Raw genomic sequence first — 17,025 nt, 5'->3', positions numbered from 1 at the left:
TATATATTTTGCAGAACCAGGGATTGAACTCAGGTCCTTGTGCTTGCCAGGGAAGCGCTTATTCTACTGAACCATCTCCCCATCCCCAATAATATAATTTTTAGAACACACACAAAAAATATTGGACTAAAATGAGCACTAATAAGTTGTATCTGTGAACATGAGGCTTTGTATGTGTTATTTAACATATTAGGAATGTAGGCTAAATCCATCGATATAGTGTGTTGTTTTCTTTTAAGTTTTTTGAGACAGAGTCTTCTTGTATCATCCAAGCTAGCTGAAGTTTGTGGCAGTCTCCCTACCTCAGCTTCCCAGGGACAAGACTTATAGACATGTGCCACCATATCTGGCTGTGTTTCCTATTTTTAAACCTAAGGAATGGTAAGATGCTTATACTTAGGAAAAAAAAAAGTAGATGAAAACTATATACAAGTGTATGTGCTTACATAAACATATGAGTATTATAATGTGATATTTTAGGAAACAAATACCATTCCAAAGAGTGAGAAAACCCAGATTCTCTTCTAGTTCTCTGAGAACCTTGTAACTGACTGTGGTACTAACTTGTGGCCTCTATTCCTCAGCCAGGAGTTGGTGGTGTGAGGATCAAGTATATGGGAAGTACTTTGTAAACTATATGAACTTATCATGATACTGTGTTGCTTTGGGTCACCTCATCTTTTACAAAAATTTAACAAATATTTTCTGCTTCTAGTCAACTAATAGGAACATTTTTATTATTTATTTACATAAATATAACATTTTTATATCTAGTTCATACCTATAGGAGTAAAGAGAAACCATCGTAATAAAATTTCATGTTTCAATTGTCCTTAATAATGTCAACACATTTTAAAATCCCAATATTATCAATTTGAAAGCCATGAAGTACAAATGACATGGATATAAACATTAAAAGTTGAGAGAAAAACCTGTACAAATCACGGGCTGGATTTTTTTTTTTTTTTTTTTTTTTAGTCTTTTTTTTTTTTTTTTTTTTTTTTTTTTTTTGCTTTGTTTTTTGTTGAGACAGGGTCTTGCTGGTATTTTAGGCTGGTCTTGAGCTTGGGGTGCCCTCCTGTCTCTGCCTCCCAATTGCTGGGGTGACAGGCATGTGCCACCATGCCTGGCTTGCTTGTAGTGGTATATAGTATTTTTTCTTCATGTATCATAACTTTGTTTTGTTGTTGTTCATACATTTATAACTTTGGCCTTAATTTGAACTGAAAATGTGCAGACCACATGCAGGAACCATGTGGGGCATAAGGCTGGCAACTGTTTGAAGTTCAGAGCATGTGTTCTCTCTTCCAGTTCCGGACATTTGACCCGTGTAAACAGTTGTGGTGCAGTCACCCTGACAACCCCTACTTCTGTAAGACTAAAAAGGGACCCCCGCTGGATGGCACAGAGTGTGCTACTGGGAAGGTGAGTATGTGCATCTAGAAAAGAAGCCATGCAAGGAAGGCACAAAGTATTCTGGGAGGAGCCCAGATAAGTCTCTCCTTATAAACCACCATATAAAGCCTGGGATTTAGTTCAGCAGTACAGTGCCCGCCTGGAAAGCACAGTGTCCTGAGTAGCCATGGTAGCCATGAAATCCTGGTAGCCATGACTTCTTTTGTTTAAATCATCAGCAATTTATTATCTCATGTTTCTTGAGGCCAGAAACTCAAAAGAGTTTCCATGAGCTACCATCAGTAGCACACAGGACCACATGACTCTGTCTTAGCCTCCTGCAAACAACCTCCACCCTGATGGCCATCCGCCTTTGTCCTGGTGGACACCTATGCCTCTCCTCAGTGGAAGAGCTGCCTCCCAGCTCTCCTACAAAGACAAGTGTAGTGGTAGTTTAGGTCTACCAGGGTAATCTAGAATGATATCCTAATTTGATGTCCTTAGTTTAATCACATTTGTAAAGAGCCCTTTTCCAGATAAAGTCACATTTATAGGTAGATTGGGATCTGTCACTCTTAGGATCACCATTTAGCCCACTACAGATTGGGAAAATCCTGCGCAGCAGAATCTGCATCCTCCAGGGCATTTGATTTGCTTACTAGATCACATTCCTTGTGAAAGTTGCACAGAAGTAGTCATGTGAATATATACGGCATATTTGGCCTCACTCCTCAGGGAAAGATACCCAGAGGTTTTAAATCTCAAATTGTGTGGTCAGGACTGGATGCTTAGTGGTTGGCAAAAAGCCAGGCTGTGCTACTCAAGGGCAAGACACCAAAACAAAGACGTGTTGAGAGCTCAAGTCCAAGTGCCTTGACTAGTTTAAAAATAAGATATTGTAGACAGGACAAAAAGCTGGCAAGAAGATTAATACAGCTTTTTTAGTCCTGTTAAAGGTCAATTTAGAATGTATATACACTTTGGATGAGAATTATGCATAATAAATTATAAGACCTATTATTACAAATACTTGCATTGTGTCCAACTCTATGCTAACTGTGATTTGTAATACTTTTCAAGATTTAGTAGCAGAAAATACTGACTAGACTCTAGCGGAATAATAAAGCAATAAGTTTTTGTTTAATTAAAGAATGATATTCAGTAAACAACTCTTGACATACAACTCCCTCAAATATGGTGGTGTTTAATTACACGAAAGTCAAGTTTAAAGAAAATTTCTTTATATAGTATAAACAAGCAGGTCAAAATGTCAGAAAGGAAAATAATACCTTGGAGCACCTACCACGTATGGAATGCCATGACAAGGTGCCTGTGGTGTCAGGGTGCTGGTGGCCACTTACTCGCATACTGGTCAGGTGGCACCAAGTACTTAGGACCCTTCTAGGCCTTAATTTTCCTCATCTAAAAGGGTAAGATCATTATCTGACTTCTTAGGATCATTGTGAATTAAATTTCGTAAAGTAATAATAGTGCTTTGAAATCTGGATTTTTTTTTTTTTTTTAATTTTAGGAAAGGGTCTACAAGGTGTTCAGGATTTCACTACTAGATGGGACACATAGTATTTACAGCCTCCCAAGATCTGGGATTACAGGTGCGTGTCACCATGCCCAGTCTCAATTGCCGTCTCGGCGCGCCCCGGGGGCAGGGCTGGCATGGCAGGCCTTAGGATTGAACCCCCAGTCCCTGTACTTGCTTGCAGGCACTTTAATCCACTGGCTGGGCCTGGATGCGGTTTTGAATATTGTGTTACTTTTTTAAGTTAAAATGTATATTCTTGGGCCAGCCAGATAGCTCAGCGGACTAAAGCACCTGCTTAGGCAGAGCACAGGGGCCAAGGTTTGATCCACAAATTGCAGCTGAGACCGCAGTTGAGACTGGGTGTGGTGGCACATGACTGTAATCCCAGTGCTTGGGAGTCTGAAAAAGGAGAATCACTACCAGTCCAATCTACGTAGTGAGACACTATAGACCCTGTACCAAATACATTTTTTGAAAAAGATGTATATTCTTGAGTTCATCATTTTATTTTGTTTTTTTAAATCAAGTAGTAATTTTAATTAAAAATGTTACAATTCGTTATTAATATAAATAATCAATAGGATTTTACAGCACTGTTTTAAGACATGAATATATGAAATATTTTCACTCAGTCATGGAAGTTTATCATTTTACATAGGTCATTTCTCATTTTTTTCTCTGTCATGTTTTATGTTTAATTTCTAAATCTTGTAAATTTTTAAAAACTTTAATATTTATATATTTAAATATTTATATTGAGTTTTTAAAATTATTAATAAACTTTACACTTAGTACTTTTCAAGCAATAACTATACTTTTTCTTTTAAATAGATTGTAAGTCACATATACAGTATAAATCTTAAAACAAAAATTAAGATTAAGCAATATTTGGAATATTAAATACTAATTAATTAAAAATTAAACGTTTCAAAACAGTTGAACTAAGAAAAAGTTTTCATGATAGTAAAGAATTATTAAGAATAAGACATAAGATAAATACTTGAATGACAAATAAATGACCAGCACTTCTTACAGTTTGGGGATAGGATATCACACAAAGTTCTAGAGTGTCGTGAACATGGATAATGTTCATAACACTTACTAGTGGCCAAGTGTCAATTGTGGGACTGAGCTACTGCTATTTCCTTGATATCCAGTGGACCCTGTAGACCCAGACAGAATCCTGACCTATAGGGTACAAGAGAAGTCCATGTGTAGAGTATGCTGATGGAAATATCTTGCTTCAGTATACAAAAAAATAACTGAAAGACTGCTTTTGTATACCTCTTATTCTCCTGTGTTTAATTGTCTGCCTTATTTGATGGATTCTTTCCATTCTCATTCACAGAGTTGTGGTCATTTTTCTCCCTCTCTAGAACATCTTTTAGTAGTCTGTGTAGGTTTGGCTTTGTCATCATGAAATTCTTAAGTTGTTCTTTGTCATGGAAGTATTTCACTTCTCCTTTATACTTGAAAGAGAGTTTTTCAGGGTATATCAGTCTGGGTTGTAATTTGTTTTCTTGTAAGACTCGAAGTACTTTGCTCTATGTTCTTCTTGCCTTGATGGTTTGTGAAGAGAAATCTGCCAGTATCCTGATGGGTTTTCCTTTAAATGTGATCTGTTTCTTTTCTTTAGTGACTTTAGAACACTGTTCTTGTGCTGAATTTCTGAGATCTTGATTATTATATGTCTGGTGTGTTTTTAATTGGGTTGATGTTATTTGGAGTTCTATATACTTCGTTTACCTGAATGTCAAATAGTTTCCCCATATTTGGGAAGTTTTCTGCTATTACCTCCATCCATATTCTTTTTATATCATTTGTATTGACTCCTTCCTTCTCATTGATGCCTATTAGTTTCACGTTGTTCATCTTTGCATTGTCTTGCAGGTACTGAATTATTTTTTTCCTGCATCTTAGTTATTTTTAAGAGATCTTTTCTTACTTTTTCATTAGCTGGAATGGTGTCTTTAAGGTCTCAAAGTCTACTCTCACTTTCCTTCAAATGGTTTTGCAAGCTTGTGATTGAGGTTTTAATTCCTGTATATCACTTTGTATCTGCTTCATGCATTCTATGTCTTTCCTATATTGCTTATTCAAGGAATCCATCATTTTTATATTCTGCTCTATTTTTTTATCAGTGTCTTCTTTAGAAGCACTTAGTACTTCTTTTGATATAATTATCATTTTCTTTTTACTTCAGAAATTATTTCTGATCTGATTTCCTCTATACCTTTCTGAAGTTGTTTCTTTACTTCACACACTATTACTTCAGAGATTTCAGGTGTGTGACTTCCAATTTCTTCTATGCTAATGTCGTCTGCATTTGTTCTGGGTGGGCTTGGGGCCTGAGACTGCATTTTGTTCCTTCTCTTTGTCATTTTCTATACCACTGTCTTCTGACCTTTGGTGTAGTGCTTAGATAGAGTTATTACCATAGAACCAAATCCGGATCTACCAAGTTCAAACTGGTCCAAGTGGGTGTGGCTTGGATCTGTTTGCTGTGCTCCACTTCTTTCTGTTGCAGCCCTTGGAGTTGCACCCTCTGTGCCACTCTGGCCAGATGTTCTGTTCCTGAATCAGCTGAGTGGGTCTTGCCTCTAGCCTCTTTGCAGGGAATTCTGCTGCAGGTTCCACTCTGGGCTTGGGCTCAGGGTCAAATCAGGATCCAGTGGTCCTCAGGCTGTCTCACTCACATGCCAGGCCTGAGCTCTAGGTCCAGTCAGGATCCGGTGGGTCCGAGAGATTTCACTCACATGCCAGGCCTGCACTCTGGGTCGAATGAGTCCATAATTTTAAAGGGTAGTCTGTTGCTCTCAGAAACGCCTCAGCTGGGACAGGTAGTGGAGATGAAAGGTAGAATGATACCTCCTCGCAAAGCTGGGTACACAGGAAATCACCAGTTAAGAAGTATGTTACTGGTGATTGTCTCAATGAATGTTATTTTTTATTACAATTTTATAATAAAAATAGAAGTCTGAATTCCCCTTCCCATTAAGGTGTCTTAAGGCTATAATTGCTTTTCGATATTTGGAATGCATCATTATGCAGAAAAAGGAAGCAGAAGTAAAGACTTCACATAGGTGATTCTCGTGTGACAACTCCACCTTCAGAGTCTGTGTGATTTTCATATTTGCCTTTGTCACTGTCCCCAGTGGTGCTACAAAGGACACTGTATGTGGAAAAACACCAATCAGCAGAAGCAAGATGGCAACTGGGGCTCCTGGACCAAGTTTGGCTCCTGCTCCCGGACATGTGGAACTGGTGTCCGTTTTAGGACCCGCCAGTGCAACAACCCCACGTGAGCAAAATCTCTACAGTTCTTGTGTGTTTGGGTGGGCTGGAAGAGGCATCCTGTCACATCACTGGTATTCTGTTTCTCTAAGCATCTGTAACATATAGGACACAAGAACGTTTAAAGTCCATAAAACACCGTCACTTGTGGATAAATCGCTTATGTATATTGTGAAGACTATACAGTAATGAAGACAAGAACCTTGGATGAAGACGAGATATTTTCTGGAGTGTTTAGGGGCCCAAGGAAGTCAGATCACAATGCCCTTAGTGCAGGGCCTCGAAAGCATCTCAGGAACCCCCAGAGAAGTGCAGTCACTGCACAGAGGACAAGCTAAGGTAGTGACAGTTGGCCAGGAGCAAGGGAGAGCCTTCACTCTCACTCTTTCATTCTCATCAATCCCTGTCTTATACTCCATGAACCTTTTTCTGATGTACAAATATAATGCAAGTGTTAAATTTAGGATGTTCTTTCTGATCTAGGGCTTAAAATTTGGCAGTGCCTCTGTGCAACAGGATATCTGGGTATGTCTTTGATAGAGACCTTGGATGCCACATAACCTGCATCTGCAGGAAAGATGTAGTATTGAAGAACGTAGCACAAGTGATCAAAATGATAAGTGCAGCTTGTTCTATAAACAAGGTGTATCTTAAGTACCTTAAATACATTATCTCATTGGATCCTCAGCATTCTGCTATGGAAATTACTAGTATGGTTTGCATTTTGCATAGGAGAAACAGAGCCAGAGAGCTGTGATCTGTTTCTCTGAGTTGCATATTTGTTCACTATGCTTGAGGGAGAATGTAACCTTTTGAGCCTACATGAGTGTTTATTTCTTTACCCTGGAAAAGCTGATTGAGGTTGAGTTTTGGATCCTTTGCCTGCAGAGATAGAGCAGGAAACTTTTGGGAAGGGATGGGGCACAAGAGGAGGCACAGTCACTCTTGAACAAGCAGGCTGGCATTGGCTTCCAGTCTCCAAGGTGGCTGCAGCTTTGGTGGCCAGGCTTGGTGGTTGTTCCAGCATGCTCTTTCCTGCAGACCCATCAATGGTGGGCAAGACTGCCCCGGCGTTAACTTTGAGTACCAGCTTTGTAATATGGAAGAGTGCCAGAAGCACTTTGAGGACTTTAGAGCACAGCAGTGCCAGCAGCGGAACTCCCACTTTGAGTTCCAGAACACCAAGCACCACTGGCTGCCACATGAGCACCCTGACCGTGAGTACTCCACCCTCGCCCTGCTGACCCCTACTGGTGAGATGGGAACCTGGACTCTGCAGCTTCTAGGAGCAATCAGTTCCCCTCTCTAGGAGCAGGAACTATACCCACCCACCATGTGCCTGACAAAACAGTACACCCACCTTCACCAAGGAAATGCATGGGTGGGAAGTGATGTCTTCAAGAGAGACAGAATTTCCTGATTGAGCTAAAAAGTCTCTCCATAGGAAATGCTTCTGGATAAGTTCTATCTTTCCTTTTGGAATAACTAGAGAGAAATATATAATTCCTGCCTGGGAAGTGCAGGGTCCTGAGTTCAATCCCTGGTACCACAAAAAAATAAATAGATCAATCAATCAATCAATCAATCAATCAATCAATCCTGTATAGCTAAAGCAGAACCAAGAAAAAGACCATTACTTAGTAACACAAGGCACTTCTAGCCTTTTATTTTTGTATTGTTGAAAAGTACATTCGGATTTGAGTGTGGTGGTGCACACCTGTAATCCCATCACTTGGGAAACTCAGGCAGGAGAGAGAATTGTTGTGTATTGGAGGCCAGCCTGAACTACATAGTGAGACTCTGTGTCTCTAAAACAAAACCAAACAGAGCAAAAAACAAAACAAGTAAAACTCTGCAAATTACCTGTTAATGTTCCACTTTTTAAACCTTGAATTCTTGTTAAAATATGTCCCAAGTAGTGATCTCCTATCATATTTCTTACAGGTAGAAACAAAATTACATAATTGTCATGTGCTCCTGCCAGTCACTAAATACATTACAGTTCAGTTATTGTAAAGGAAAGGTAGACCCATGCAAGAATTCAGTGTTGTAGCATATTTATAAGTAATGCATTATTTTCGTGAAATGAGTCATATAAATTATATTTATATGAATGGACTTCTGTGAGAGAGGCACAAGCTATACTTGATGTTGAGCTGGACCCAAGAGATCCTCATCAGCTGTAGCATTATCAAAATCAAGCTGTTTTTGCAGTTATTTCCTGAGAGCTACGGTGGGATGAGCTGCACCCTAGCAGGACCTAAGGTTCCAGGTGAGGAGGCAATAACTGTTCACATCTAGCCTCCTGGGCCTTTTATTTCCTGCTGCTTTTTATTTTATTTTATTTTATTTTTAATGGCATTCCCTTGCTGTCAGGAACCCATGCTGGGATTTGTACTTGAAAAGTACACTTGGGAGGATAAGGCAGGAGGATTCTTGTAAGTTCAAGATCAGCCTGGGCTACAAAGTGAGCTCAAGGCCAGCCTGAACTCCATGATGAACTCCTGTCCATAAAGACAAAGAAAAAAAAAAAAAAAAAAAAAAAAAAAAGAAAAGAAAAGGTAAGATGAGCTATGCTGCCCAAACGTCCTATTCTGAGTACCTGGTCACTTTCTTCCTCCCCTCCTGCAGCCAGGAAACGATGCCACCTGTATTGCCAGTCACGAGAGACAGGGGCCACGGTGTCCATGCGGCAACTGGTGGCTGACGGTACACGCTGCTCTTATCGGGACCCGCACGGTGTGTGTGTGCGCGGCGAGTGCGTGGTGAGTGCCCAGCCCTGCCCTGTAGCCTGCATGTGTGGACAGTGCAGGTGAGGTGAGCAGAGCTGCACTGATAAAACCAAGCCAGTCACTGGAACTCTTGAAGTCAAGGAGTTTTCCAGTCTCTAGCCGTGTGCCCAGGTCAGATCCTGCGTGCCCAAGCATAGTGCCAGGGTCCTGCAAGTAAAATACATACAAGGTCTTAAAGCAACCCAGTGCTAAGTATATTTTGTCTTTTGTTTAAGTGATAATACAGGTCTCTCTCCATTGTTGTTGGTTTGACAGCATGAAATACACATGCCATTGTGACTATCCCTGCTCATACCATACCAGTATTAGAAGTAAAGTGCAATGTGGTGTGATATTGTTCTGCACTGTTACTTCAAGGACCTACCCCAGTCCTGAAAAACATCAGTGGTTCTTTGTCTAGTGAGTGTGAAAATGTCAACTTGACCCAGTATCCATGCTTTCCATGGCATCTGCTGTACTTGGCATCACCTTCCCTAACTGCAGGGTGACTCTCCTTATGGCCTCTAACCCCCAGTTCCCAGCCTTCTGCTCTCACTCTGTTGTTGCAATGCTGACTTCTCTGTGCTTCTGACAGGCCCTGCAGAAGTGTCCCGTGCATCTGAGAAGTGTTCTATCACACCCTTAGTAATTTTTACAAACTGCATGACTATGTACAATGCATAACCATACAGTTTCATGTAGTTATATGTACATATGATTCACTATTTTAACTTATCTTTACAAGTATGAAAACAACAAAGGAAAAGTACCATATGTTTTGCTTTTGTTTTGGTTTTGGTTTCTTAGTATCAGCTCTATCTGTGCTCAGTAAATGTAAGTTTGATGATTGAGGTAATTATGGGAGAAACACTTCATCAGGCTGAAGACATTTGTCTTTTGTTAAAAAACTGCAGCGCATCCAACTCCACAATAGTTCCTTAAAGGTAACTCCTTAACTGTCATAAGTTTGGTGTAGATGTACTGAGGATCACTGTTATGGAACAAATGGCTTATTGTTCTCTGTATGATGTTTTGTGCCTGGCACATTAAGAAGTAGCCACATTTCTCATCTTCTTTCCACAGAAAGTTGGCTGTGATAAAGAAATTGGTTCCAACAAGGTTGAGGACAAGTGTGGTGTCTGTGGAGGAGACAATTCTCATTGTCGCACTGTAAAGGGGACATTTACGAGAACTCCCAGGAAGCTTGGTAAGACAAGGTTCTTACAATATGATTATCTAGGACTTGTGCTTTTTTTTTTAAAAAAATGTATTTACAGGGTCTCACTACGTAGCTCAGACTCATAGTGATCCTCCTGCTTGCAGCCTCCCCAGCACTGGGATTACAGGCTTGTGCCACTATGCCTAGACTGGCAGGCTCAGCCAGCCCTGGTGGTGGGGCTGGTGTGGCATGTGGTGCTGGGGATCCAACCACAGTCCCTGAGCTTGCTTGTGCAGGAGCTTTAGTCCCCTGAGCTATCATGCCAGCCCCCAGGACTGGTGCTTTTGAGACTCTAGCAGGATAGCATTATCACAGTAAATATGACAAAACTTTTGTTTTGGTGATCTTTTTCTTTTTTTTTTCCCGAAATTTTATTTATTTATTTATTTGTGTGTGTGTGGGGGCAACTCAGCCCACCAGGGGCCGGGCTGGCTGGCATGTGGTGCTGAGGGATTGAACCGTGGTCCCTGGGCTTTGCTAAGCTTGTTCTAAGTAGGTGCTTTAGACCACTGAGCCATCTCACCAGCCCCTTGGTGATCTTTTAATTTAAATTGACCCTTAGAAAACTAAAAATTTTTGAATTCATATTGTATAGCTTTTATGATGAGAAAATATCTACTAAATACAAAGTCAGTATTAATTATATTGGTTGGCTACAAGATATGTTTTCTTTTATGTTTTTAATAAAATGGAGATAAAACTAATGCGTACTTTGAATATCTGTTACACATAAATTGTTGGTTGGGAGTTAAAAATATTACAAACCATGAAGTAAATATAACTTTTTAACTTTTTATATCATCAGTTATACAGATTCCAATTTTTCAAAGATAATCTGATATCCCTTTCTCTGCACTTATGTCATCATTATAGTCATTCAGTGGCTAATTAATCTTTTCTAACAGGGAAGCATTTAAGCAAGAGGTATCATAAAGAATTCAAGTTGCTGGAAGATGAAATCTGCAAATATTCAGCTTCAAATCACCTACACTATTTTGTTTTCAAGTTTAGTATTGGTTTCACTGACTATAAAGGGTTTATTTGCATTGGCCAACCACTGTAAATCTATTTTTACTTTTACACACAAAATGACAGAGCATATTTTTATTTTACATAGTGAAATATATAAGCCTTATGAGATAGTCAGTGAAACACAAGACACTGATAAACATGAAACCTCCAGTAATTAGACATTTGATTTAAGGGAAGACAAGAGGCTCATTCACTTTACCCAAAGGAGCTCATCATATTTCTCTTGTTGCAACAAGAGAAGGTAAAAATATACTGGGTAAATTATAGAAAACTGCAGAAAATTGAGCACCATAAATGACATCAAGCTTTTTTGCTGTGTGCTGCATTTTAAGCACACTACTTCTAGCTATGACACATTCAGACAAAAATGGTACCTTTCATATATTGGGTTTCACCCTGGGGCTTCCTGTGTGGGCATCCTGATCTGCCAGTGGTCACCGCATTTCCTCAGGACACTGATGGACATGGTGAGAGGCTAAGCAAATCTACCCATAGGCTAACTGTATGTAGAAAAAGTTTTCTTATACATCACATTGAGAGTAATAGAAATATGTATAATTTTAAAACCCAGAGCAACCAGTTTTAAGCCTTTTATCATTTCCAGCCTAGAAGACTGAGCTTATGGTTCACATAAGGCAATATGTGAGGGATATCTGAAACAATCTTCAACCCAAATGGTTTGGTGAACTGTACAACATGAATTTTAAAATAGCCCCACATACGATCTGTTTAGAACTTCAAGATTCATTGCTAATTACAAGAAAAATAAAATGTACTCACCCACTGGTTTTTCTTTTATGACTTTTTAAAATGAAGTAGACTCTTATTCTATATTCTGAAATTAAAGTACTTCTAATAATTAACAGTTGAACTATTTATAACAGTAATGCATACTTTTAAAACAGTATGTTGGGACAGGAAAAAATATCTCCAGAAATTCAGTACCTAAGAACATTCAGTGAAAATTTTCTGAAAATTTTCTTACTTTATAAGGGTGGTTTAGGAAATGAGAGTCACACAGAAGGACACGGGAAAGGGTAATATTTGCCTGAATTGTTGATGGGATTTATAGGTCAACACAAGATAAATGACTAATGAGTTGGTTTTAAGATTAACTTTTTCTATTCATTAAAGTGAATTTCTTCTGATCTCACAAAATGTTGCTGTCTGTGCTCTGTTGTTAGCTTCTGACACCACTTCTTCCAGTTCATGGGTTCCCTCTTCTGAAATTGGGAAACCCAAGGAAGTGGTATACTGCACTAACCATGGTTGTTGCTGTGTTTCTCTTTGCCTCCTCCCGTGTTTACAACACATGCACAGGGTACCTTAAGATGTTTGACATCCCTCCTGGGGCTAGACATGTGTTAATCCAAGAAGATGAGGCTTCCCCTCACATTCTTGGTAAGTGTTTTATCTGCTGGCTCTGCCTTAATGTGTACTTCAGCATTAAAAGGTCAAAAAAGTCACATGTACAGTTGTCTGTATGTGTGGAAGGTGTACACATATAGGCAAGGAGATTATTGTAAATGCCTTAATTGAATATTATGTGAGTTTTGTCATTTCTCCCAACTATTTTTACTTTAATATTTTTATTCATTCATTCATTCATTCATTCATTCATTCATTCATTCATTTGGTACAGGGTCTCACTACACAGGCTTGACTCATAATGATCCTCTAGTCTCAGCCTCCCTAGCACTGGGTTATAGGCATGTGCCTCCATGCCTGGTTTTGGTGGCCAGCACAGTGCATTCTGGGGCTAGCATGGCACATTCTAGGGCTAACATGACATGCGGTACCAGGGATCGAACTTGAGAACTTACACTTGCCAGGCAGGTGCTTAGACTGACTGCTGAGCTAGCTTCCGAGCCCTATTTTTACTTTAAAACAAGAACCGTCCAAAAACAAAACTTTTCTTTTGATAGAGAGTGGTGATTGATGATAATGACAAGGAAAAACAAGTTTATATTTCTTTTGCGTTCTTCATTCTGTATTAAGGATGAGAAGAATACATTAATAAAATTTTCTAAATTAAGGAAGAATACCAGAAAAATTCATATTTATGTTGAAAATAGTTGACTGATTTCGTACTGTATACCACCCCTTAATTTTATGTAACTTTAATTTCTTTGGGTGAAAGTCAAATATGGGTGGATTTTGTTATTCTTACGTTAAATTTTCCTAATGCTGCATCTAAAAAGTATCAGTTAGCTTTCAATTGGCACATGCAGATCCATTTGCATGGTTGAGTATAGTTTCCAAAAGAATAGTCTTTTTTGAGAGCATCATATACAAGTGTAACTTTAATAGGATCTATGTGTAAACAGAAGCAGTTTTGCATATTGATGCACTAAGATGTTTGAAATTTGGTAAATATGTTGACTTAAAAATGATTTATTGAGGGCCAGCCAGATGGTTCAGAAGACTAGAGCGCAGCAGCTGAGGTTCAATTCCCAGCCTGGAGTGCCAGTCCCACCCCTAGGGCACACTGAGACTGAAGTTGAGACTGGGCATGGTGGCACACGCCTGTAATCCCAGTGCTTGGGAGGCTGAAAACAGGAGAATCACTGCAAGTCGTATCTACATAGTGAGACCCTGAAGACCCTGTACTACATACATTAAAAAAAAAAAAACTGATTTGTTGGGCTGGCCAGATAGTTCAACAAACTAAAGTGCCTGCTTAGGCAGGTGCAGCAACTGGTGTCTGATCCCGGGCATGTGCTAAAACATGAACAAGACTGGGTAGGGTGGCACATGCTTATAGTCCCAATGCTTGGTAGACTGAAAACAGCAGGATCATTACAAGTCCAATCTGTTTAGTGAGGTCCTGTAGATTCTGTACTAAATACATTTTTTAAAAAATAGATTTGTTTTATAGTGTCTCGTATAATTATTTTTACAGATATTGAAATTATATTCACTACTAGTTGCTACCATTTCCTGACATTCAACCAGAGCCCTTTCTCTGATGTTTAAATTCCTGAATAATGTTCAGATTATTACTCATAAACTAATTAGCTTAAAAGCTAAATAAGTATGAATGTGTTTAATTAGAATTAAAATAAAGAGAAAATCCAGGGCCTTGAATGTGTTAGGCAAGATCTGTACCACTGAGCAACATTCCCATACTTTACAAATTTTTGTATTTTATACACATTTCTAGTGGCGGGGATCATTATGAAATAGTGTACTCTTAATTTATCCTTAGATGCTGATTTATATCTCCAAACTTTATGTTCATCTATTACTTACAACTACTGGAGTAGCATTTGTTTTATAATATATAGTGACTGTGAAAATTCCATCAGCAGTAAGTAGCTTTTTCTGACCATAAAAGTAGCTGATGTGACCTTAGCATTTTGTAACCATCAGAAAATGATTTGACCAGTATATCTGTTCAGGTATTTTGAGTAACTATAAATATTTTGACCACTTTAAAATTATGAGAGTATAAAGAAGCCATTATTTTATTTTCTATTTATCATAAACTATATTAATCACTGGAGAAATATCTGTTATCAAAATAGTATAGTCCTGGATTTCTACAGAAATATAGAGGATGAATAAGTTAGAAACTTTGTATCTTTGATGGTGTTTTCAAATGAGAATATATGCATACATAATTTTTGCTTGTTTAACTCTCGAATGGCACTGACTAGTTAGAAATGCTTCTTGAAAGTTTTTAATCCCTAATGAAGGAAATACTAATATTATTAGAACTAACACCCAGTTTGATTCCCTGATAATAAGTAACATAGTCATTGACATGGAGGGGGGAGCTCTTGCTAGAGATTCAAGTTGTGACATGCTAAGATATATACTTGGGTTACTCATTTCCTTTTAGCTATTAAGAACCAGGCTACAGGCCACTATATTTTAAATGGCAAAGGGGAAGAAGCCAAGTCACGGACCTTCATAGATCTTGGCGTGCAGTGGGAGTACAACATTGAAGACAACATTGAGACACTACACACTGATGGACCCTTGCACGATCCTGTTATTGTTCTGGTATGCAGCATTATAAGCTATTCTGATATTGGTTCAGCTTATAATTTTACTCTTAATTTTTCTGGAAACATGTTTACCTTGGGCATTAGAATATTTAGTTGCTTGGTTTTTGTAACTCCCATTTGTCTCCCCCAACTCTTTGCATAAAACTGTCATATATTTTAATATATATATTATAAGCTGAAAAATACATCATGATTTTTTATTTAAGCAACAATAAATATTATTTGTTTTAGAACAATAAAAAAAAAACCAAACAAAGTCTCCTATCCCAATACATTTCAAGTTTTTATTGGTACTTTCCCTGTGTTCCTCTCTATAGCAATACTGAAAAGCTTGTAATCATATTTGCTTAACACATAGTTCTTCTATAATCCATCATGCCCCAAACTATATTTTCTTAAAGCAACACCAGGCAGAAGAGTCACTGTTTTTGACTTTCCTCTGAGAAACAAGAGCAAAATCGGGGCACACAACTGTCGTGGGTCATGATTTAGACTGTGTGCACATGCAGGTCTCTCTTAACATTTTACCAATGTGCTGTTTACCTGCTTACACCTGTATATCATCTTTCATTCTGAGATGTTCCATGCCTTAACTGTGAGGAAGGGATGGGAATGTACATGTCCTTTCCATGGAGAAGTATACAGTCAGAGATCAGCATGACCCTGTGCTCTAATGGGAGAGATGCAGCCAGAGCAAAGTCCACTCGGAGAAGATGGTAATTTCAATGAAAAAACACCTCTCCCTACCTGATTCAGGGATGCATTATGCAGCAACTGAATCACTGAGCGTTGGAGCTGGGAGCGTTCATTTAGTTGCATTCCACAATGTTCTAGCAAAGACACTAGGTCCATATATTCCCAAATACCTGCTTCCTCTAAACAGAAATCATTTGCTTTACAGAAACCAACCATCCTTCTCCATCAAGTCCCAGAACTTGGTCAGAACTTTCTGAGAGTTTATTTCACTACAAATTATATTAAGAAATGAAACAGAAACTCCATTTGTAACGTTGACAGTGTTCCCCCTCCATGAAATATTTAATGGAAATCAGGAGCTACAGTACTGCATCTGCACACAGAGAACCTGTGTAAGATGGATGTTTTCTAAATGCAAATTTCTAAAGAAACACCCAAGTGCTGTCCTTTGTTTTGCTTTTGGGGACAGGAAAGCATCCATTTGGCAATCCTGCCTTGCTTGATCCCATCTATAATGCTGTACCACATGCTATCCAGAGGTATTTCAGGAGTCCAAGGACACTCTGAACACGGATGGAAAAGGCTGGAAGCAGTCCAAAAGGTCAGCACCATCTGCTAAGTACTCAGAATATAAATAGCCAGAAACACATACTTCAGTGGATAAGTGGAGCTGATCGAATTTAAAAGTTGTTTCTCCTAAATGGTAGTGGAGGTAGCCGAGGGAATTTGTGAAAATTGAGATAGTTCAGGATCTTGCTTGACATTAAGTTAGTTGGGACATCCACACAGGTAAACAAGTGCATCGTAGTTCAAGACACTCTGCCCTATTAAGGCCCCTAAATGAACTTCTGATGGCCTGTGTCGCTCCAGAGCAGACCACCAAAATCAGCCTTTGGTGGGAGAACCCAGTAAGTTGGATTATCTGATTACTGTGATTTTTAAGTGCCTCAGAGTCCTACTGAGACATCAAAACCAGAAATGGGAATGTTAAAATAACTTTTTGGTTTTTCTCTTTCTTCTTCTGTGTGAATATTTGTGTGTGTGTGTGTGTGTGTGTGTGTGTGT

The 17,025-nt window shown here is 38.8% G+C and overlaps 1 protein-coding gene across 2 annotated transcripts in view; it reads left to right on the top strand.

Moving 5' to 3' along the window:
• Adamts3 (ADAM metallopeptidase with thrombospondin type 1 motif 3) overlaps positions 1 to 17,025 on the top strand; it is a 397,838-nt gene that overhangs the window by 350,764 nt on the left and 30,049 nt on the right. For both annotated transcript variants that reach the window (XM_023706787.1, XM_023706786.1), the window contains exons 11-17: positions 1,312 to 1,425; positions 6,091 to 6,236; positions 7,271 to 7,446; positions 8,861 to 8,994; positions 10,084 to 10,207; positions 12,572 to 12,652; positions 15,096 to 15,259. In XM_023706787.1, coding sequence (XP_023562555.1) covers positions 1,312 to 1,425; positions 6,091 to 6,236; positions 7,271 to 7,446; positions 8,861 to 8,994; positions 10,084 to 10,207; positions 12,572 to 12,652; positions 15,096 to 15,259 — 939 coding nt within the window. The remainder of the gene's footprint in view (positions 1 to 1,311; positions 1,426 to 6,090; positions 6,237 to 7,270; positions 7,447 to 8,860; positions 8,995 to 10,083; positions 10,208 to 12,571; positions 12,653 to 15,095; positions 15,260 to 17,025) is intronic.

The sequence above is a fragment of the Octodon degus genome, unplaced genomic scaffold (genome assembly GCF_000260255.1).
Source record: "Octodon degus isolate 3935 unplaced genomic scaffold, OctDeg1.0 scaffold00269, whole genome shotgun sequence".
Classification (NCBI taxonomy): domain Eukaryota; kingdom Metazoa; phylum Chordata; class Mammalia; order Rodentia; family Octodontidae; genus Octodon; species Octodon degus.
This window is presented reverse-complemented; position numbering and strand designations above follow the sequence as displayed.